The 24,765-nt window shown below is 40.0% G+C and overlaps 1 protein-coding gene across 2 annotated transcripts in view; it reads left to right on the forward strand.

Annotated features, from left to right (window-relative positions):
* Positions 1 to 24,765, forward strand: part of LOC117945169 (MAM domain-containing glycosylphosphatidylinositol anchor protein 1) — a 166,944-nt gene that overhangs the window by 1,768 nt on the left and 140,411 nt on the right. For both annotated transcript variants that reach the window (XM_034872471.1, XM_034872480.1), the window contains exon 2: positions 292 to 381. In XM_034872471.1, the coding sequence (XP_034728362.1) occupies positions 315 to 381 (67 nt within the window). In that variant the 5' untranslated portion in view covers positions 292 to 314. The remainder of the gene's footprint in view (positions 1 to 291; positions 382 to 24,765) is intronic.

Genomic DNA, 24,765 nt, shown 5'->3' on the forward strand with positions numbered 1-24,765 from the left:
ACTTGATTTTTTATTTCACAACAATGTATATATTTAAGTAATGACTAAAGGTCCCCTGAATTAGTTTTTAGAGTGTGGCTTAAGGGCTTGGAGGAGACAATAGTTGAACATGATAAGAACAACTGAAATTAGCTATTTTTTTCCCTTTTTGATAACAATCCCTCATCTGTCGCCTCTTGTTTGTCACATACATCTGCAGGCTGTTCCCCTCTGTGCCTCTGTTTTAACCCCCCTCTCTCTCTCTCTCTCTCTCTCTCTCTCTCTCTCTCTCTCTCTCTTTCTGTCTCTTAGGTTATGACGGAAGTGAGTTGAACATGGAGCTTTTCTGGATTTTGTTATTTTCTAGTGTCTATTCTCTTGCCTGGGGCCAAGGAGTTTACGGTAAGAATCCGGTGTTTATCAATGTATTCCTGTTACCACATCAATGCACACTCTATTAGTGCAGGCTGACTGAGCTCCATTGCAGCAACGATGTTAATTTATCCAATTATTAGCCCACAACCTAAAAAAATTAGGGGTTCTCTGCGCCACATATTGTCCGTGTTTCAATACGATGTGCTAATAGGAGGCAGTGTAATAACTGCCATTTAAACTACTGCCAGAATAACTTCAGGCAGATCGACAGCAAATTAACTTAAAAGGGGGATATTGCTTCTTAGAAGTCGCAAGAGGCAGCTGGGAAAACATCCAGCTGTGTAGTGGAGGGGAAACCCACCTACTATAAATCCAATTTAATTCCATTTTTAGGCTGATATAAATCCTTATGGCAAACATCCACATTAGGCCCACATGTTAGTGCTTTATGCCACAAAGTATGCTCAAACTTGAAATTATTGGTTATGCTTTATGGTTATTACTCAATGGAGGTAATGGTTGGGTCAATATTTAACTTCCTGCTTCCCCCCATACCCAGTGCACTCACACACGCACAGACAACAGGTTTCAAGTGGCCGAGCTCTCGGAGACGTGCTCGCCTTTGTCAGGTTAAACAGGACGGTCACACTGTGCCTTTGAGGATAAAGTGGAGATTTGTTCCCTCTTAAGACTTTCTCGCTGTACTACAGAGGCTCGGTTTCTTCAGCTACAGGCCAGATATGCATCCTCCCGTCCCTTCGGGCAAGGCAAGCACACAAACTGATCTGTCAGCTTTGATGCTTTGATTTTGATGTTTGAAGACATGTGGCAGCCACTGAAAACAAGGTCTGTTTAGTCGCATGGAGTGCTGTTGTCACAAGCAATCCCACAGTATGCCGTCCGTCATTTGCTGAAGCATGTGGGCCCATTTTGACGTCCTCGCTAACTAATCAGGTTCATATCACTCTAATACTTCATACTGCAGGCGACGTAGCAGTATTAGTGCAAATTAAAACTACTGACAAGCATTTCTGTGATCTTTTCTCTGCATTTGTTTTGTTTTGACCATCAGTTGAAGCCCAGCTTTCTTATTAACATATAATAAAGCATGTTCTTTATCAAAATCTGTTGTGTTTTTACACATTATCTACTTTGTGAAAGTGCTGGATGGGATCTCAAGAATTTAAATTTTTTTCCCACTATGTTTTTTTTTTTGAGGAAATGAGAAACCTTTCAATGAAAACTAATGTAGCATGAGTTTTAGTGGCAATATCTAGGATCATTGTTTTACCTGGTTGTTGATGAAGCCAGGATTTAACATAGCTCCGTTATGTTACATGTCACAACATATCAGTTTGAAAATAAAAGTATCCAAAACTTTTGAGTTACTTTCAATGCCAGCAATCAATTTTTAGGAGTTTGTGTTTATTTTTATGTTTTCTCCTCATGTCCGCGACTTTTCTGAGTAAGGCATCTTACATCTCCTATCTGCCGTTGTGCATTCTTGTCCTCATTTTGTTTTTGTTCATAACTGTAGGACTGAGTTTGGGATTCTCTACAGGGTGATAGTGATTGTCATGAAGAATTTGTGCACCATGCTTTGTGGGCTTTTTCACAAATATGCAAAGCAGAAAGGTATGCAGTCAGTGCCATTGGTGAAGCCGCAATCATTTCTTTTTATGATGTTCCCCACCCTCCAGTGTAATAGGTGATTTGTCTTATGTGCAACAGCAGTCTTTCAGTCTTTGGTAAGGGACAAAAAGTCCCAAAGCTTTGCGGGAAATCATGTTGGCCAGCCTTCACAGAACCCAGCTTCCCAGGTGGCTTGTGTGGTGGTGGTGCTCAGCTGTGCGTACCTGGACAACAACTGTTGCATGTATAGATACATCATCATCATTAAAAAGAGTCAGTCAGACAGAACAAATCATTTCACAATTTGCACAATTGCAGAGAAGAACACGAGTAGGGAAGATTGGGAAGAGAGCCAACGAGTCTGGCTTGCTCGCTCGCTGTGTATGCAGATATGCATAAAATGGTTTCCTTCACTTTGGAATTGTTTAGCACTTGCTCCGGCAGACGGATGCGACTCGCTGTCCGTCGGGAACCGAACGGTGTAAGCGTGCCTGATTGATGTCAGCGCTTTGGATGGCTGTGAGGTTCATTTACTGTAGCCTTCTCTGGGGTGTGTTTGGATGCGTGTGTTTTTGTCAGCTCATGCCTGTGAGTCTGTTGCGTGCAGGTGTTTGTGCTCGTGAATGTGAGTTTACGTGGCAAATGTGTGTGTGTGCGTGTGTGTGTGTGTGTGTGTGTGTGTGCATGTGTGAGTGGGATGTGTTTGTGCGCCAGACACACCTTTCTTGCCACTGCAACAGTTTGCTGACTCAGCAGGGACTTGTGGATCAGTCACTGTTTCTCTTGCAGCAGTGTATAGATTGTACTTCTGTGAATTTTGATAGGCTGTCAAAAAGCGTGTAACACTTGTCCGTCAAATAGGAATTACATAGACAGGTGCACTAAGGAAACACAATGCTTTATTTCAAAGGAAAAAGAAAACGTGGCACACCGTGTGTTTCTTTAACGTTAAGCCTTGTTACAGTACGTTTATGAATATCATTTTAAAGTAGTTTTTAGTCCTCTCCTCTTTCCTACAGTTTCTTTGGGATTAGCTTTTTCCATGCCGTCTTCATACACTCATCGCAAACATCCCTGCATACATTTACACCAATTTTCAAGTTTTTTTAATCTGCATATACTGTAATCCTAGGCATTACAAGCATGATGTCATTCCCATGCACTAACTTTCAGCATACTTAGGGATTAGGGGAGGTTCAGAAAATGTCAACACAGTCTGGCAGAATGTGTCTCCTCATCTGAAGTACTGAACAGTTATGACATCAATACAGACAAATTGTACCAGAAAAGTGTCTCTCCATCTTTGTGATGCTGCGTCACATCACACTCTGCGAGGCAACCGAGTTCACAGGGACACCAACTTATTGATTGCTCGTCAAAGTCACACCAAAGCATCAGATGGTGCTGTAGATGAATCCAAAATTGCATTAGCCTGCAATATGATGCATCATCATGTGCTTGTTAACAGGAAAATTAATGAGCTTAAATCAGTGATTTACCTTAACAGTGTTTTTTTTAAAGAATCGAGCAAGGCCCTTGCAGCAGTGGGAGAGTTGGGGCCTTGCCACTAGCCATGGAACAAAGCACTACAACAAATCCAGAAAGTGAAAAAGTTGAATATGCCTACATTACGCATACATTTAACATCACTTTGAAGATGTTGCCCAAGGAAGAAAGAAGGGCTTGGAACACATTGCTAGTTTTTTATTTGCTGTCTGTCTGTGTGTGTGTGTCTGTGTGTATGTAACATTTGAGCATCATCTTGAGCTTTACTTGTTGCAGTACCTTAGCTTGCCATGGCACATTGGTTGAAAGCCGGTGACCTAGATATAGATGATTCCAGGTTTAACTGGCCTGGCCACTGGCTCCCGTGTGACTTTAACTCTTCCTTAATCCATATCAGCACTTTTTGTTTGTGACTCTTTCATGTCTCCTGCTGCTGTGTTTATTTTGGATGCTGAATATTGCCCTTTTCTAATAAGCATCTATAATTTATTGATGGCTCTGAGGCAATGGAGGAGGGGAGCGGAGACGGTGATGGAAAGAGACTGGAGCTAGAGATGATGATACTCTTTTGCCTCCCACAGTCTGACACCTACTATCCTCCTCCTACTCTATACCTCTCTATTAGCTTAATTTTGGATCACTGTACACGCCCGCACGCATGCACGCACGCTCAAACTTAGACTAACAAAAAATGAAGTAAAGAAAAAAAAATCACGCCCGGAACCACTTCACCAGAACTGGGCATTCTCAACATTTGCAGCTTCTTCTGCATTGTGTCGGACCCATGATGTATGCCGTACTTAAGTAGACATTTTGGGTATCTATACTTTACTGGAGTCATTATTTTACAGCAGAATTTGTACTTCCACTCCTCACATTTTCACGCAATTATCTGTAATTTTTACTCCTTACATTTTAAAGGTAGTGTTTTTTTTCATTCTTGCTTGTCATTGTTCAAAAAAAAAATCTCTCCAGATGAAACACGCCATTCGGATAGAATGCATTTGATTGGGGTTGGTTGAGAAGTATAAACACACCGTTCCGACACCCTATTGGTTTGTACGCAATCCATCGCACCTGTGCACGACACACATCACCTCACGCTCTAGCAAGGAAATAGCAGACCTATGTAGCCTAGTATGAAGATGTCCGTGTCAGAGACTCAAGAGAACTAGAGCGAAATGTCCCAACCAAGCACCAGAGAGACAGCTGGTAGTCAGGAAGACCAGACACCCTTCCACATCCCTGGCCGTACAACACTAGAGAACTTTTTGTACCGTAAAATAATGTTCCAAAATCATTTTAGTGGTTCATCAACTCATAACAGGATGGATGTCACTTTGCATTTGCTTTGCAGCTCTCTACCGGCTATAACCGCAATATGCAAGTTTGCCAGATTGGGTAACGGATCTGTAGTTTGAATGAGACATACTGGGACAATTCTGCATCCGATTTAGGGGGACCAAAGCGGGAAAAGTGTTGCTTTAAAGGATTATAATTTGAATCGCTACTACAATATTAAAAACGCAGAGAAATACAACCTGACTCGAGCAGGCCCGGCATCTGAAACTTTGCTAGTCAAGCTGCAATTGCCAAAAACAGTAAGCCATTTTCTGAACAGGAGTTTATTAAAGCGTGTATGGTGGACTCTGCTACACAAATATGCCCAGAGAAACAAAGAGACATTTGAGAACGTGCCTCCTGACATAAAATAATTTTGAGCAAAATTGAGTTTAGTCTATTGGTCTAGCCCTCAAGAGTCCCTGTTTCTCATGTGGCCCTTTGGGAAATTAATTGTCCACACCTTCTGTAGGACAATGTATGTAGGAGACTGGTTAAATGAATTCACATACATCTTATTAGATCATATGGGCTACTAGGGTAGCCGGCTGCTAGTCTGTGAACAGTAGGGTCTTACCCATTTATGGAGTCTATACACGTGATTTAGCCTTGATCTGCATTATAAGTGTTGTTTATGTTTGTGTAGAAAAGAAGGATGACTCTCAGAACTTACAACATATGGTACTTTCACTTTCAATTGATTGTTTGAAAACGTTTCATGGGAGGGTGTGAACCAAAATTGCACATTATACCTTTCTATATGTCATGTGTGACATGTGTTATGTTGTTATTACATGTGTATACATGTGTATATATATATATATATATATATATATATATGTATATATTACAAACAAAATATTGTTGGATTTATGACCCCTTGTCCTATTTTCACTACATGGGAGAGATACCCCCGTCCCGTTTTACATTTGTTGTTTTTTAAATATCAAGTAACTTTTACTTAAGGAACAATATTTTAGTTTTCCAGCACTGATGGATAGATAGATTTAGCCTTTTGTGTTCTAAGGAAGCCTAATTGTCATGGAAGTTAGGTCCAAAACCCCAAATCTAAAATACACGGACACGGACGTTGTCTCTTGTGCTTTGCAAAGGGGATGAGTACTGAAATCATTCAGCAGTCTTCCAGAGTACTTTCCCCTTGCTCTGCCTTTTTATTGAAGTTGTATAAATGGGGGTAGATATAAAGTTGTTTTTATAAATGGGTGTAGACATAAAGTTGTTTTACACACATGGGTGTAGACATATCATATTCTTTGCTTCCCCATTGGTTGAGCTGTGGCTGGGTGTATTAGGCAAGATGTTCACCAAAGTTGAATAGAGGAGCAAGATGTTTCTACACACACAGTTGCAACCCAGACCCAAGTTTCTCATCTTATCTCTCGCAATCTTACTCGACATTCCTGTGTTCTGTGCCTCACCCCACACATTTTTCTCTTTTTGTATATAGGTTTCACATATTCACATGATAACTATTTACAGTCCCTACAGTGGAGAGTGTAAGACAATTAGGAGAACTATTCTTTGCACCAACCAGGTATGAGGCAATGGTTTGGCAGTATTAGAGAGCTGTAGAATTGCGGTGTCTTTAGTGTTTGTAATATATTTCAGAGTCCTCATTTTTCACCACAATTAAAACAATTAAATTTTGATGTAAACCACTTAAGCTAGTAGACGGGAGTGCTCCCCCTCTTGGTCTCCCATCCCTCCTTCTTTTTTTGAGTCTGTCTCTACTCATCTCTTTCAGTCCCTCTGATTCCAGCTCTTCTGCTTTAAAGTTTTAGTGCACATGCTGCTTTAATTATCTTGTCTTGCTCCCATTTGTTTTCTCACGTTAACTAGGTCCATTGTGTAGCAGTGTAGACCTTGCTGCCCTGATATTAAAAAGGTCGTACATTGAGAACATTCACATAAATAATACAGTATGCAGCCTCCTTTGTTTGATACTTACTCAGCTGTTTTTCTGCCCCTTTTAATGGCCTTGATCTTCTCCTCTCCTCTCCTCTCCTCTCCTCTCCTCTCCTCTCCTCTCCTCTCCTCTCCTCTCCTCTCCTCTCCTCTCCTCAGTTTCCTATTTGTCTGTATGGGTGACTGAATATTAAAGCCTCACACCATTCAATTAACCAACAAGTCAGCAGCAGAGCCATAGGCCTTTGGCCAAAGTGATATGTTGACTTTGGTTTACACTAGCCTCGCTACCTGGGGCTAAAGGATAAGACCCCTAAGACAATGTCTTGGGAGGTCAGATAAAGGTCCTACCAGTTACACTCTAAGCTCAGGGTGGGCACAAAGCAGGTAGAGGTGGGCAGCCTGGCACATAGGGGCCCTGATGTGTGATAGTAATATCACAGGCGTCAGTTTGGTTTGAATTGTGCTTTGGACAGAGACGCTGTCTACGCTGGGTACGCGTTCATTTTTTTTAATTTTCTTTTGCGCAGGTCATATTTTCGACGCTGTCCTGTGGCTAACTAATGTGAATTAATAAAAATGTATACAAAAATGTGATGATGTCCGATGATTTTCTGCTTCATGTATCCATGTATCATGTTGACAATGTGGCATGATGTGACATCAGACTCAGAAAGAGGAGCTGCGAAAGTAAAGAAGCTTGTAGCCAGCGCAGCAGCAGAACGGCTGTGCCTGGGGCTACCCTGTGGGGATTGACATTTTTGTGGATTTGTTGGCATCTGTCTCTCAGGAATTATATGTGTTAGGAACTTTTTTTTTTTTTTTTTTACTAAATTGAGCTTGAGATGACAAAAAAAGTGGTGGGTACAAAATGATGAAATCTGGTTCCCACCGAAATCAACGGCTACGAGTAATATATCTCCTTAGAAAGCAAGCATGGCAAGTCTTTGTGTAATATATGTGTCGACACTGAAGTCTAAGCTATCTGCCTGCCTCTTACGTTTGCTGTAAGTGGCTCCTTCCACCCGACATGATACATGAGATGTCTTTTTGTAAAGAACAGTTCATTTCCCTTCTTTGCTCACACTTGTAATTTAGATAGTTTCACATTTTGAGAAATATCCTTTTTTGCTTTCTTGCAGTGTTAAATGAGAAGGTACCATGTGTTTACAGTTAATGTGTAGGGGCCGGTTAGTTTAGCATAAAGATAGGAAACATGGAAATGTAGATCTTCTCATTGAACTTACAACAAGAAAGCAATAAATATAATTCCCAAAAATGTATATTTTTCGTAAGGTTTTGCAACAAAAGCCATTGGAGGACATGGTTAATATGGACATTTATCATATTTTGTCTGTACAAAGCTGTGAAACAACTTGAATCCTTATCCCCTACATTGAGTGTGTATGAATAAATACAGATTGGCAGACTTGATTGACATGTATAATGTATGTTCCCTGATGATATTTCCGTTATTTTCCAAGTTAAGAGTAGAAATCAAAGGTACAAGTTTGATGAGGAGGAGTGAAATGTTGAAAATCACTGCAGGCTCCAGCAGCATGTGTCTGTACTGAAGTAGAGTAGGAAGTAGAATTATAATAATTCTTTGCTCACAGATCATCACATAACCCCCCTTTCTATCAGTTCATTTAGATTTCTTTTTTTCCCTGTCTTTGTATTTTACTCTCGGATGATGATGTAAAATACATTCATGTTCATGCAAATCACATCCATGCACAATCACACACACGAGAGCCCACGCAAAGTTTTCTCATGCACATACAGACACACATGTGCACAAACAACTCTCACTGCATTTACCTTTTCCTGAACTCATAGATTATTACCACAATCTCACCCACTCTCATCCCTCTGTACTGTGATGTTAGTCAGTGTCACACAGAGGCACACGCAGATACACAGACCACAAACAGACCACACACTACATTGGATGAAAGTGGTCAGAGCGTAACAGGACAACACACACACACACACACGGACCACACACTACTTTGGATGAAAGTCCAGAGCACAACAGGGCGACGTGGGTGCCCTGTGAGTAGGAAAAAATCCAGTGAGACTTCATTTTCCTCCTATGTACTCCTGTCCCTCAGTCAGACATTATCAAGCACTTCTTACTGGCTTAGCTTCGTGAAGGAATATAGACATACAGCATGTGGGTCTCTGCTGGTGTCATGTACATGATTTATGAATTCATGTTAATATAATATAATATGCAGCATTCAAATATGTTAATATACTGTAGTCGAGGCAAAGCTGTTGGATTGTTGATGTGTTTTTTTGTGTTTGCACAGGGCCTGATCTTAGTTGTGAGAGTAACGGAATAAGACACATAGTATGTGGGTGTGTTTGCAAGCATGGACATGAGAGGGAGGAAACATTTGGCATCTAACTTATTCATAAAGGCGACAGGATGGTTGTGAACAGTGGTGAGAACATGGCTTACATCAGAGACCGTCTGCCTCCTGCACTTCTGTCACACTGTCACTGGCTTTCTTCACTGCCTTCTCTACTATTCTCCTGGTCTTTGTCCTCAGCACTTAAATCTTTCTTTGGCATCATTCTTCTAGATATGCATCTATGTCTTTAAGATATTTTCAACACCGATATGTGTATGATTTTTTATTTGATTGCAGCATCTTTCAAATTATTCTAATGTAGATTCTGTTTTTGGAAATGTGCAGTTGTACGTGTTGCTTTCCGTATTGCACTGGGTGGTTTCACAGATTTCACAGCTAGTGGCTTTAAATATCCCTTCCACAGATGTTTTAAGACATAAAAATACTCTTCTTGGAATGATAACTAGTGTCTGATGTGTTTTCTTGGCAAGAAAAGTAAAATTACCTTTTATCAAATTCTTAGATTACACCTAGGCTACTCCTAATTGAAACAAATCCAGATCCATCCTCAATGTATGTGCGATGGAGGCTTTACATTTCCACAGCACACTCTTAGGAGTTGCAAATTGGACCAGAGAAAAACGTTCCACCTTTAATAGATACATTTTGAAAACACCCTCCTAGTAGGAAACTCTGCACCTGCATCATTTAGCACAGTTTACATGAAACATCCACGTAAAGTAAAACCGGCAATACATTACTGAGTGAAGGTGGACTTTAAGTTTGACTGTTTTTTTTTCCATCAATTAAGCAAACACATGATCTAAATTGTGTCCAAAATAAACACGATTTCCATAAACGCTGGTTAGAAAGTTGAAATGATTGAAATGAAATGACATTTTGATTATCTTTTGGCGACAGCACCTTGTGCTGGTCTAATAAGTAGGCGTAAATCTCCTAAGGGAGCTTTAAAAGATTTGCAATATTGTTGACTCACACTGAGCATTTTGTGTTTTGTCACCATGCTCAAAGTGCTATTCATACATGCAGCCGTTCTTGCCGCCTGTTGCAGCTTCAGCCCAGACATATATTGATTGATCTTTCACTTCATCGAAAACCTGCACACCTGAAAACCTTATCATACAGATATGCGTTGACATAAAGAGGGCCAGGAAGCACACATTCTTCTAAAACCAGACTTTTTCAGGCTGCTCCTCCCACACATTTTCTGCCTATCCCTGTGGTGTGCTCCAAAAACCCACAAACAACAACAAAACAACCACAACTGCTGGAGCTGGTCATGTCCAACTAAACTTTCTGACAGCAGGGAGGGATCAACACTGGAAATCTATCTTCTGCTCTTACACACGTCTGGCCTCAATAATTCAGCGATGCGTGCTGCTTGGAGATCTCACCCTCTCTCTCTCTTTCTCTTTCTCTCTCTCTAGTTCTCTTTCTCACTCTCAAATCTCCTCTCCCTCAGAAGCAAACTACTCTCCCTCTCCTCCTCCGCTGCTCATGACGGTTTCAGTTATACATTTCTGGCACTTTAAATGTTTGAAATTTTAGCTTGCTGCTCTCACCATTTCCTGTCTTTCTCCATGCATCTGACTAGAGACGATGGGGTTATAATCTGTTGCATATGTTAAAAAAGTCCCCATGTTGTCAGTGTAGCAATTTACCTGCCAACCGCATCCAAAACTCTTTCCTCCTCCCTCATTCTGTCTTTGCCCATCTACTAAACTTTTACCTGTCAAGAAAGATGTTCCTGTCATCTTCCTCTCTTCCCTTCTTCTCTCCTCTCTCTGATCTTCTTTTCCTTCCAAGCCATCCATATAGCTACCCTTAACATGTCAAAATGAGATAAAATGTACCCATTCTCCACTTTACATCCTTATTCCATCCTAATTCTCTCCCTTCACCCAAACCTTTTCAACAGATACATGCCTTGAACTCTCCTTCCCTTTCTTTACACCCAGCACCTCTCTCATCCAAGCCCTGTCATCTTCTCGCTATCATCCTCCAATTCACTGGCAAGCATCCACCCACCCCTCCACTTACTGCATATATAGGACATGGCGCACACTGTCATTGAAAGCTGCAGACAGGCTTTGGGAGGCAGGGTGGAGGGCTGACACTGGGGAGCAAGCACACAGCCCGGACTAGCAACTGCATCAGGAAACGAGGGCAGAGGGAAAGGTGCATCCTGATGAGGAAAGGTGGTTGGATTTATGATGAAGTGGGTGGCACAAACAGAAGACTGAAATTTAACAATTGTTTTCTTCTATTTTTTCTTCTATCTAATTGTTCTGCTTCTATTATTAGATAAAGAAAAGTGCAGTATTGAGGCTTGTTGGAATTTGACAATTACAGAAGAATGATGCTGATCTTCACACATAGCCCAGCTGAGTGTGGGTCACACCATTTGATTGATGTAAAATTTTCTAAATTAAATAAATAAATAAATAAATATGTGTGTTTTCTCAACTTTGGTTAGAAGAAAGTGAGTTTACCAGATGTCTGCTCAGCATTTCTGCTTAAGCAGTTTGAGGCTATAGCCACTGCTATAGTAGCACACCTGTTGGTGGTGCATTGCATTGTAGGTATTGTAGGCAGCAGGTTTTGATGAGGAGTAAGAAGGCATGAAAATAATATGGTTCTCTTTATTAAAGTGCAGTGCTAAATTGGTGTACTCTTTTAAAGGTGTTATGTGTATGAGTGGGGTCCTTTGCAGTTGGACAATTGCAGCTAGTTGGTCCTATTTGTGAGTTATTTTCCAACCCAAAACAAACGTGTGTATAATATTTTACTTACCATATCATAATTTCTGTTTCTTGACATCCACGGCTACTCAACTCTAACGTGTATCGTTGAACCCCCTTGGGCACATGTAATGTCTTTTCTAATCAAAATCTCATTAAATTGAGACAATCCAAATATTAATTTGTGGAAATATAAAAAGGAGCTCACACTGTTGCACTATTGTGGGAACGAGCTCAGCGAGCTCAGCAGAAAACCCCCCAAATGAGAGCTGCTATTTCCAGGTGCGTGTATGAGAATAGTATTTATATTTCAATCACAATGATGCCCGTGGCTCAGCAAGTACACCTTATCCCACACAGAAAATTGTTCTGATTCCTCAACCGATCTCATGGCCATGCAGTAAGAATGCAGACATAAGCAGAAGTTGGTTTTCTAAGCAGCTGTGATGTACATATTTTTAAGTGTGGATTTGAAGTGATCTAGAAGGGAATCAGACTTTTTGTAACTGAATTGATGTAATAACTGTTTTTCATTGAAATTCATCTTTATTTCAACTGAAACACTTTTCCACTTCAGGCATTATAAAATCTAAGTGAAGCTGATGAATTCTAACTGAATTTGACATTCAATGAAATGACTTGGATCTGGCTTAGAGAAGAAGAGAAAAAGGACACGTGGCAGAGCGAAAAGGCTTGTATTAAAAAACCGAGAGACACAGTGAGAGTGACATTGAAAAGGGCAAGGCCAGATACAGAGCAGCTAAAAGAAGAAAGGCTTCCCTAGAGACAGAGAGCTAGACCAACATTGGGCTTAGAAAATGAGAAAGGAAAGGATTCATGAAAAAACATCTGAAAATACTACTTTACCTTGCATTTCAATGCAACATATCAGAAAATGACTACTTTGTTATAATTAGGGGACGTCCATTGCAAATATGACAATAATAACAAAATAGTTATTATTAATAACAATAAGGTTTTGTAATGATTGTGGTCATGTTTTTTTTTTTTTAAAACAACATTGACTTTCAGTTGAAATCAAGAAAGAAAACAAGTGTTTATTGACATTTGAAAAGCTGCAACCAAGTTGTGGCATTTTCTGATTAAAAAGAGGACTTGTTGCTGCAAAATGATTTATTACAGTCAGTAATAGGCCACGGCGGCACTGGCCCACTTTACTCACTGGGCCGTCCAGCCAAGTTTGATCAAATTATGTTTTGTTATGAAAAATATTGAAATGTGTGTAAAAAAAGAAAAGAAACAGTAACAGAACTAGTTGTGTGTGTTTAATGTAAGGTGACCAGATTTCTCAGACAAAATCCAGGGACAATTTTAACTCAGAAGCGTACATACCTCCAAAACAGGTCATGTTTGTAAAACTTAAAATGGGGACACTGCCCCAGGGGCATCACAAGACCTAGAGCTGCACTGGGGCACAACCCCCCCTAGGGGAGTCCATGGGCATGCTCCACTGTAAAAATTTTTTTTTTCTATTTTAAAGGTGCTTTAAACAATGTTGGTGAAGTTACTTCTTGTTGATGTTCAAAATACGTCCATTTCACGCTCTGGTACATTAGTCTGGTTCTATCAGACTCTGGTATATTAGCTTGGTTCTACCAGACTTTGGTACATTAGCCTGGTTCTACCAGACTCTAGTACATTTCGTTTGGACAGGGAGTCCGGCCACTCTTCATTGACATGTGTTACCTTCCTTGAAGGCGGGTACTCTGTTGAAGTTTAAAACTATTTGATCTGCCATAACCAATCGCTACTGTTTGGTTGTGATGTCAGCTTAGCGTCGCTAGCGTTAGCCTCAGCCAACTCCTTCACCAACAACAAAGCGAGCTTGAAAATCAAAATTTTCCCTAACCCTGCGGGGAGGAGGGCCACAACAATGGCCTCCAACAAGACTCGGCAAAGATTGTTCTTGCTCGGGCTTTAACTTCTGGATGTTTGGCAGCGTTGCCACAACTGACCGAGTAGCATTGCTCGCATCTTTGTCCGCCGCCATTACGTAACTCACCCAATGTTACCGAACCTCCAGGTCATAGTTCTCAGCCACTCTCTCTGTTCGCTGATTGGACCGCCAATTATTTGGCCGGAGAAACCCTGTGAATATACCGCAAACCCAGACGGAGTACTGAAGGAAAATGAAAAGTGATCGGAAGTACGTAGGAGGGCGGAGCCAGGTTATCAATCTGGTGCACTTTAAAAATAAATTCAGAGGTTACACTTGATTATTTGTATCTATGGATGGAAATATTTGTGCTGAAGCCAGAACTATTTTTCACTTCAGAATTTTAACCATGCACACACAGGTGGAATTGTTTTTTCTTCATCTTTTTGCATTAATGTCACAAGAAAGCATACCAGTAGAAATATATATTCATATAAGAAGGATTGTCTGGAATCTGACATATAATAACCATTATGGTGGGATACACTGGCTAAGCAATTTACAAAAATGTCTTCGCTGACATTTATAACAATTTATAAATATTATAATTTATACAACGTTTATAAATTGTTTAATATAAAGAATTGTTTAATAGTTTACATATAAATACATTGTAATTTTGGAGACCATGTAGACATTTTGTTGCAATTTCAAAACCAGATTATTCTGGAACCGCTTGTTGTACTGATGCATGTGTTGAGTGAAGATATTTCACAGAGAGTAGCCTAATGGGCGTGCAGAGATTTATGCAATATGTAAATATGATAACATTTCATGTAGGCCACATTCTCATTAGGGGCTGAGCCCCCCCTAAAGGTCTGATCCTAGAATTACCCCTGCTACTTCATACTTGTACTCCACTACACCTCAGAGGGAAATGTAATGTTTACTGAACTAAATTTATCTGACAGCTTTTGCTTTATTGCTTCAGGCTGGGCTTGTTTCTGCAACAGCTCATTGAGTATCGGATACAATAAAAACTATTGAGGAAATATTTTCCTTTGACATTGATCCAGTATTAAACGAGATCGCTGCACACAGCAGCGGCAAAACAAGCTATAATATAAGTTAATATAATTGTCCAGCTTGTATTTACGTTCATAATAGTGCTCTGACTCAGATTAATATTCTAAGTGTCTGACAACATTATGGAAAGCATTTTCTAAGGAGGTCGACCTTTCTGTTAAAGAGTAAGATCATTTTTTAAAACATAAAAGTCCGCGAAATTGCGTTTGCCAAACCCACCAGACTCCATGTAACTAATCACTAATTTTAACATCGTAAAATATGGCATTCTAAAACATTTTTAAGCTCTGAGCAGCACTTGCTATGGCTGTCTTGAGCTTGAGTATTTTTTAATGTTTTCTTTCTTTCATTCCAATTTCGGGTCTTTCAGTAACAGTGAAAACATTTTCCGGGACATTTCCGGGGACAGATCCAGCCGGTTACAGGTCACCAAAACCGGGGACTGTCACCCTAGTTTAAAGTGTCTTCTCTTCTGATTAAAACAAAACTGTTTAATCAGAGAATAAGGATCAAACAATTAGAAAGGCTTCGGAACGTAGGTGGTTACTATGGTAACAAATAACAGACTCTCCAGGCTGCCTCCAGCAGCTAATGTTAGCTAGCTTGCTTTTCACACAATGTACCATGGATGTGTTAAGCAATGCTCTGTTAAAAGTTACTGCGAGAGCAATGGCTTCTCTTTAAAGTTGTACGGAAAGTTTTCTGGGATAGAATCGAATGTAAATAAGGACGAGCTTTTCTGCAGCATGTGCAGACATTTCCCCAGCAGAGCTGACAGCCCATCAGTTTTCACAGAGGTAACATTAAGTAGGCTAAAACGTGTTTCATGCTTCTTGTAACCTAGTAGTAAACTTCCTGTTTAGTAAGACATGGTGAACACTGATGAGGATGGCTTCTAGCTAACACGCCTTTTTGTTTTTCTTACATTAAATAAAAAGATAAGTTATCTGTGAGTGACTTAGTTTGTAGTTTTCTTTGATCCTGTCACTGCCATGGACTTGATACACTGTCTAAGAATTGACGCCTTAGCTGGACACTTTTCATTATATCTTTCATAGTTCAAACAATGCTTGGCTGGAACTTTTCATTCTTGGATTTTCTTTTACTGCTTCTAGCGCATTTGCTGCTCATGATCTGACAGTAGTCCTGAGGAAACAATGCTGCATGAATGCACAAAGGATATGTTACATGTGTGATTTCTGAGGTAGGCTAGTCTATGTCCTGCAGTGTATAAACTCTTTCTCTGCTGTTTGGTTCATGTTTAGTTGCCACTTTGTGAAATAAAATGGTTATTTTTATAACGTGCAGAGCCAATGTTTCTGGTTCTGCCGGTGCAAATATATTTTAGCCTCAAAGCTTTTAGACTGAGCTTTGTTGGTTGAGCATGTCGTAGACAGTTATTGCTGTTTTAATGCAGTATATGTTGGAAGGGAAAATTGTTGCTGTTTTTTGTTGTTGTTCTTTTTTCTACTTCTACGTCTTTTTGAAAATGGCCCACTCACTCTTGTACTGGCCCGCCCAAAATACTATTTCTGCCTGCGCCACTGATTTTCATTCAATCAACCAATCAATGAATTGATCAAATCGTTTCAGTTCTTATTTCCGCCATAGGGGTGAAGCAAGGATTTGCTATCATTTAAGTATTTTATTTATTTCCAGCATGGGCAGCTGATTAGGCCATGGTTCATAAGTAAGACCAATTAAACCTTATCAAACTAGTAGACATACCACAACAGTGGAACTACAAAATAGGTTCTGCTTTAGTAGTAGTAGTTTTTCCTGAACCACACCGCATCTGATTTGGAATGGCATTGGTCTGCCCAAACAACTTTCAAATGAAGTGCTTCAAACATGGAACACACAAACACACCGCTGTGGATCTGAAAGAGCTCACAGAGTTGGAGGCTGAGACTTCTGAGTCTTAGTTCTTGGTTGTGATAGGTGCTGGCTTCCTGCCGCTTTGGCTTTTATCGGAGTCTAGCCATCCCCATCTAGTCCCTTTGTGCATGGGGAGCGTCTCTCGTTTTTCCCCTCTCTTTCATTACCTTACTCTTTCTCACCTGACTCGTCCCTCTTGTTTTCTTTCTCTTTTTTTTGTTGTTTTTCCTCATTTTGATTACTCACAACAGGCATTTTCCTCTGCTGTATTACTTATTTTAGTTTCATTCTATCTTTCTGTTCAGAGTCTTCATCCCTTTTGACTTCATTCTTCATTCTTTCTTGTTTTTAATCTATTTTCCTCACCCTCTCTATTCTCGCCTGTAGCACCCTGCAATGCAAACACAACCTGTCCTGAGGGGAAGTGAATTATTGAAGCTTCTGCTGCCATTCCCTCTATGCAGAAGTGGGCCGCAGAGGAAGGAAGGAGGCAACGCAGAGAGGAATGAGGGTGGATGAAAGAAATGAAGAGTATAGATTAGTAAGGACACAGGCAGAAGGGCTTCAGGGTGCAAAGCATCAGAGAAATATAGTTTTGTTTACACCGTCTCGACGGTATGTGGAACTGCGGGACCCAATAGTGAAATATGTAACCAACACATTATGGAACTGTTTTAGATATGAAACATTAGCAAATTGTGCTTCAGGGCAAACGTAAAGCTTCTTTTCATACAGGCCCAAATATATATATATATATATACAGTATATATGGAAGGTTCACTTGAAAAAGTGGGGTCAAGGACTAGATGTCATTAAACATTTACCAGTTTCTGTCTGTCTTTTATTCTGATTACTGTTGCTCTCTGTCTTTTTTGTCTGTGCCCTTTCTCTCCCTCTGCCTCTCTGTTGCATGTACTCTAATTTTTTTATGCATGGCAATACGGTGTTTTTTTCTACAGTGCATCAGACATTGGAAATGCCTTAAATATTTACACAAAAAATAAATACACTTAGTTAAACCTATTTCTACTTTTCAGTCTAAAATGAAAATGCGATGTAAACCTCTAGTTATAACAGGGCGTTGTGCATCTTACAGCCTTACGCAGCTGAATCAGGTGCTTCTCAGTTTGATAAAGGCAAACTTCAAAGCGAGAAGAATTGGCATGGAGTACACTGATTTTTTTTGCAGCCTTCGTGTGTCTGTACTTGTGTCTTTAATTGGTTGTGGATTTTAAATCTGTTGGATAATGGAGGTTGGTTGGCATAGCCAACGTCCCAATTGCCACACCCAAACCCGTAGAATCACATCAGAAAAACAAAATCACAGATATTAGTACAAAAAATGTTTATAAAGCCCTTGCTGTAACAATTGTTTTTGCTTGTTAAGCTTATCGCTTTGAGTACACGGTGAATTGAAAGTGACTCAGATCGGTGTATCAACTTCTCTCTTCTCTCATCTGGATTATGGTGGACATGGACATGTGTTAAGATAACGATAATGCGTTATCTTTTTTTGATTTGTATAGTGTCTGTTTAGGTCTTACTTTGGTCTATACAGTCATTGAAAGGACGTTTAATAAAAGACATAGTAGACCATCAGTCAAGGCTGACCATTTGATTTTGACTGAAAGCTGCACAGATACTTTATAATACGAGGCTACTTAGGCCCAGGGCTTATTCAAATAGCATGTGGAATGGATGTGACTAAACAATGTATGCCCTATGTGTTGTAGCAACCCTGGTATTGGATCCATTGACATGAACAATTGGGTTGGGGTTAACCAGAGAGCGGAAGTTTGCTGTGCATGCAGCTCATAGATTTACAGTACTAGTTGCATCATTCACTTCGTTCTTCTCTCTGCGTAGCCTGGACTCTGAAAGTGGTCTTGTTGGAAATACACTGATGTGAGACTAAGAGGGATAAACCTTTGCTTGTCCAAAGATAGTCCAGCTACAAACAGCTAGAAATTAGACAAATAGGCAAAAAAAGACAAAACTCTGGGAGCACTCGGAGAGCACAGACATTGCCCATCCACCACATAAGTGCAGCACAAACACCCTGTCTTGCAATGTTAACGGAAGTGAAAAATTATAAATATATTCAACTCGTGACTTAGATCGGCCCCAAAATGTAATGAGTTCTTATTCGGCACATGCTACACCCTTTTACAAAGTTTTATGAAAATTTAGCTAGTACCTTTTTTCGTAATCCCGATGACAGAAAAACAAACAAATGGGCCAACTGAACTCAATAAATCACCTACTGTACTTGGCGGATGTAATAATCTAAAAGAAACTGAGAATGGAACATAGATTATAGTCTTAATTATGTGTTCAAAAAGCAACCGGAAATAATTTGAGTAAAATTAAATTTGATAGGAATATAAGACATGAGGTAAGGGTTAACATAAAAACCCACATTTTTCTATTCTTCATGTTATAAGTTATTAAATAGCCTGACCAGTCTGAGAACATTTCACCCATAGGAGATATGAATGCTGTAATTGGTAACCGGGGGATTTCATGCACTTTCATCTTCCTTTAAGATGCCCATTTCTCTAATTGCTGCTTTTTGTTTGTCAGTAAAGGCTTTGACTCTATGCCCAAGAAAATATGTTCTTTACTGGTGCCAAATTGAATTGAAAATTGTTGATGCAATATAAATGCGCTTCACCACGGTCTCGGCTTCCTGCCAGAGTGTTGATGAATGTGCTTTGGCCACGTTTTAGAGCAGATAGTACCCGTTGAGATATTTGTGAGCATGACCGGGTTAACTTTTTGTTTTAGCTGTTGTCCTTGAGTGATTTTCAATGAAGTCCTTTAAAGCTAATACATATATGAGAAGGATTTAAGGCATGGGGTAGGGTAGTATGTATGTACTCTAACTAAAAACAAGTTAAATGTACCACTTTTAGTTGACCCTGCTGAAGTGTCCTAAACCTATTAACTAAACATTCTTCAGTGTAATCTGTGTATCTTCGGTCGTTAAGAAACACACATAGGCATGAATATATGTTTTTCCCATCCACTCTCAAGGTGGGTGAATCATCTCCCAACCTGTCGCCTCATTACACATGCTGAGTGATCAATATGATTGTAAATTTGAGTTTAGCTGTGCATGGGAACAGACTTAATTACATTTTAGACAGTTACAAATCACACCTGGGATGTAAACAATAGGTCATAGGGCCCAGAGGGAAGAATGAAGAGGCAACATCCGTCCGTTCTTTACTTGTGTGGCTGTAGTTTGGGGCTTTACAATTTAATGAGGGAGCTCACACAACATACTTCCTTGCATGAGTAAAAGCAGTTTGAAAAATAAAGAACAGAACATTAGCCGTTATAAAACCAACGACAATGAAGAGACATGAAGAAAAGTCATCCACCTATGAAACTCCAACTGTCGGTCACAGTAAATTGTATTTGAGGGTAGATTTTCTTTTCAGTCTTCTCACACTGCTCATCGCTGAACTGGGACAGATCTAAAGCCAACCACTGGGGAGGTGCAAAGATGTCTTTACACAGGAGAACTGATCACAGAGCAGCCATTATCAGAAACTGCAGGAGGTGACAAGGTCAGGAGGAGATGTGCTGTCTTCCTCGCTGAGTGTTTTAAATACAGCTCAGCACACGTCAAGGAAGGTTTTTAAAGGAGTTGTTTTTCCCTTGGACACATTTTCACAACATCTAATGATAAAAAAAATGTCAACAAATTCAGTCAGTTATAATTCTGTTATATAGTGAACCGTTTTTTTCTTTCACTTTTCCAGACCATTACAATTCACACCTTTTAAGGATATGATGTTTTTGTATTGTGTCTCACAGTAAAACTTCTTCAGGCGACAGTAAAAGTTCAATCCTTTTACTTTAAAACCTATTTTGACACTCTTACACTTTGTCGCTCCATACTTCAAAAAAGCTTGATTTAGCCAAAAAGTGCACACATTAGCTTTCTTTATATTGGTTAAAAGTAGTTTACTAAAACTGTGTAACCATGAAGGGTTGAAAAAAAAAAGATGCTTCACTTGTTATGAAGTATGCAACAGACCAAGAGCACTACTGTATTGTATTTTATTCAATTTTATTTCTCTTTCTGCTTCTCACACATACACAGACTCGCAAAGAGATGCTAATTATCTGTTCTTTTCCGTATTGGCACATGTGGCATTTGGCAGAAATGTTATGTGAAGGGTGGGGAGTAGATGTTACTGTAATCTTGCAGCTTTCTCAATGATCCTGATGAAGGACTACAAAGGGCAATGCCTGATTTTCTTTGACTCTGATGACAGTAGTATGTGTGTGTGTGTGTGTGTGTGTGTGTGTGTGTGTATATTAAGTGGCCAGAAGTACCATACCTTACTTTGATTGCCTGAGGACTGGACATCCTCACAGATGGCTGTACTTCAGAAAATGACTTAGCCTGGGCATTGTTTCTGGTCCTCCAGAGGCGAGAAGATATTTTAAATTATGGGACGAGGTTTCAAATAATATTCAGGGAGGTGTGTATCTGTGAGTTAATTTGAAGTTAATTGCTTTCAGAATATAGGGCGGTCAATAAAATGCTCTCACAAACGCATGCTTATGCGTATTACATTTTTAAGTATTAGACACACACACACACACACACACACACACACACACACACACACACACACACACCAATTCTCCACAGGACTCATTCCATAAACTGAATATTGAATTACCCTGTGATGCTCCAGCAGGAGTATTTCATAGAAAGAAAATATAGAGCGAGGGTCCATCGCACATATTGACTGGAGCAGGACGAGAGCAGGCGGTGCTCTCTAGTCTGCCGTGGTTGTAATAGCCTCATTATTCATCGGTGTGCTCTGCTTATTCACTCAGCAAAGCCAAAAGGAGTAAAACCAGAACTTAATATACACACATGCATAAGCATACACACAGTACATCTAAACATAAACATATAAACATATTTGTACATTTCATAAACATATTTTGTACACATCCTTCAGCAACCTTCTTACATCCCATACATGCAGTGCCCTAAATAGACATTACATAAACTTGCAACAACTCTTCTTCTTTATTTTGGTCACTTGGGGGCAGTAGAAAAAACAAAAACATTAACAAGTTAACACCTTTTAAGTTTATATTACATTTAAGTTTATAGGGCGGACCTGTTAACAAACTGTTGCTTATTTAAACATCCAGCATACAGAGCAACATGATCATACATTTGGAGTTGTGTTTGTGTCACCTGGCAAGTGTGAGTCCAAAATTGATTTTCTTTTAGCTCAATTTTAGTTCTCCACCAATGCCAAAGGGAAACGTTTGACTCTTTAGTTGTCAAATGCTCCACTGTGTTCATAAGCTAGACCCTAACTGTGTCTGTTTGGTGTTAAGCAGTTAGTACACGTTGAGTTTTGAAAATAGTTGGCTGCTGAAAACAATGCTATGAGTAACCCAAAATGAGCTATGAGAACTTGAAACTCACTATAAAGCTCTATAAAGCAGAGGGCTTTATAGAGCTTTATAGTGAGTTTCAAGTCATTGTTTAGCATGTTGCAGCTACAGATTTAAGTGATATTTCTCTGTAGGTTCATTAGAGCAACCCCTTTCACATCGTCACTTTGTTTTCACATTGTACCAGCGCTACATACATAACCATGATGTAATTTTTATCATTGTTATCTAATTAGGGGTTCAAGCCTGAGGGGGCTGGGAACCACGTTTGCAAGGCAACGGGGTTCACAGATCCAGCGGAGCTGTGGAATCCTATTGGTTTCCTAAGGTTTGTTATTATTCTTCTCTGCCTAAAACTGATACTACAGCCTAAACCATACATGGTGGGGGGTTTTCCGTTTACTGGACTGGTCCAGATCCCTGCAGGGACCAGGACAAAATATATCAGCCTTCCACCGCTAGGTGGCGCTATATCAGAAAAAACGTTTTATTTAGCTTTTCAAGTAGCGCATCAAACCCTCCCGTACTTCCTGGTCTTCTTCCTCTGCACCCTGGGACGGTGCCCCCCCCGGCTCTGCCGTCCCAGATGCATCCCAGTCGTTGTCATAAGTCTCTCCATGACTCTCATAAAGATTATACGAAGCCCAGCAGGTCAGAGCCAGAGATCTCACCGGTCGGACGTTGCCCACCAGAAGGTCTGCGTCGGCTGTTTTGCAGAGCGTGAATGCTCTGAAACACAAACAGCACACATGTTGGTGTGTAATCATGGTTGCTAAAGTTCATGTACTTTATATAACGCTAGCGTATAGCGTTAGTAAATATTAACCGGGGCCCCTAACACATGCTAATGTTAGCTAACGTTACCAGGAAACTTAACTTACCCTTTTGTGTCGGCGAACAACAGTCATGTCGACGTCTGAACTCCGGAGGAATTCCCAAACTTCTGTTTTTTATAGCGGTGATTTTTGTCTTCAGCTTCTTTTGAAACAAAACTTTTCTTCTGGCCGACGTGCTGTTGTGAGTCGCGTTGAAAATTACATCATCACGCGTAGCTATGGTAACCAGCCACGCTGACGTTGCTCATTTTGCAATGGAAAACGAATGTAGAAAGAATCGAGTCGAGTAGAGGCGAGTCAAGGCGTGTCGAGTCAAGCTGTTACCAGCAGTGGAAAAACGCCACTACAGTGGGGTACTGATTGGTCAAATTGGGCGTGGCCTATGGAACCCAGGTTGGGATTCACCTTCTAACTTACAGTGTCGATGTATATTGGTTCATGGAACGCATGTACCTAAATTTACACATGTGTAGAACTAGTTGGTGCTATAATGACGGAAAACGCGTTTTTGTTAACTCCCACATTTCATACCCCACATTAGAAAATCTTACATCCACTTGTTCCTTGAATCTTATGATACAAGCCACGCCCATTTTTGCTAAGAAGTTTTCTTGCCACATCGCAGAATGCACCAAACCTACTTTTTCTCTCTCCCCCTAGGCTGTGCAACAGATCTGCACGAAACTTGGTAGGTAGCATCTACAGATTGACGGACCAAAACTTATTAAAAGAATTTTGCTCCGTTAAAATATGCACATTTCACGACCAAACTAGTTTTTGTAGCTAGCCAGAGAACACAAACTTAAGCATATTTTAGCCAAATTAGTAGGCATCAGAACAAAGCTTGATATTATTTCACAGCATATTACCACATTTGGTGAAGATCAGCCATTAGGGGTGATATAATGAACGTAGATGCGTTTTGGCAAATAACTCAATGCATTTAAATCGGTCATAACTGCTCGCAGTTCTAGTTTTATTTGTAACCTTAAATAAATAGTTTAACATATTGCAAAATACACTTATTCGTTTGATTGTTAATGAGAAGACTGATACCCTCTGTATAAATAGTAAGCTACAGCCTGCAGCCTAGCATAAATCTTAGCATAGCATAATTAAAGAAACTGGGGAAACAGCTAACCTATACCCTTGTTTTTGTATGGATTAAGAGCCTGGCTAGTATCCTCATGTTTGCAGTCTTTATGCTAAGTCACACACACACACACACACACACACACACACACACACACACACACACACACACACACACACACACACACACACACACACACACATACATACACACACACACACACATTCTAATAATATAGTAAGTTGTTTGAGAACACTAGTACTGTATATGTAGACTCGAGTGTTGGCGAGAAGCCTTTGTTTGCTTGGAATTAGGGGGAATAATACAACCACGACTTTCAGGGTAAAAGTAAGCCCAAGCTTTAATTAATCCATTTGTCAGTTGAGTGATCTCTCTGTGTGAAAGTCATAAGCCTCTTGTTTCTGTGACTTTGATATTCACTTCTTGTTAATTGCCACGGCAACGGAGGCCGCTTTTTCAGTGCATGTTGCCGGTGACTAAAAGAGAAGATAGTGAAAAGGAAGTAGGTATTGCTGTAAGCTGTGCTGCTTTTGAGGCTACTGAAGGGCAGGGGGATTATGGAGTAAGAACACTATCAAAAAGATGTATGCGTAACTTTATGTATTCATATTCGTATTTTTAAATTCATATT

The sequence above is a fragment of the Etheostoma cragini genome, chromosome 1 (genome assembly GCF_013103735.1).
Source record: "Etheostoma cragini isolate CJK2018 chromosome 1, CSU_Ecrag_1.0, whole genome shotgun sequence".
Lineage (NCBI taxonomy): Eukaryota > Metazoa > Chordata > Actinopteri > Perciformes > Percidae > Etheostoma > Etheostoma cragini.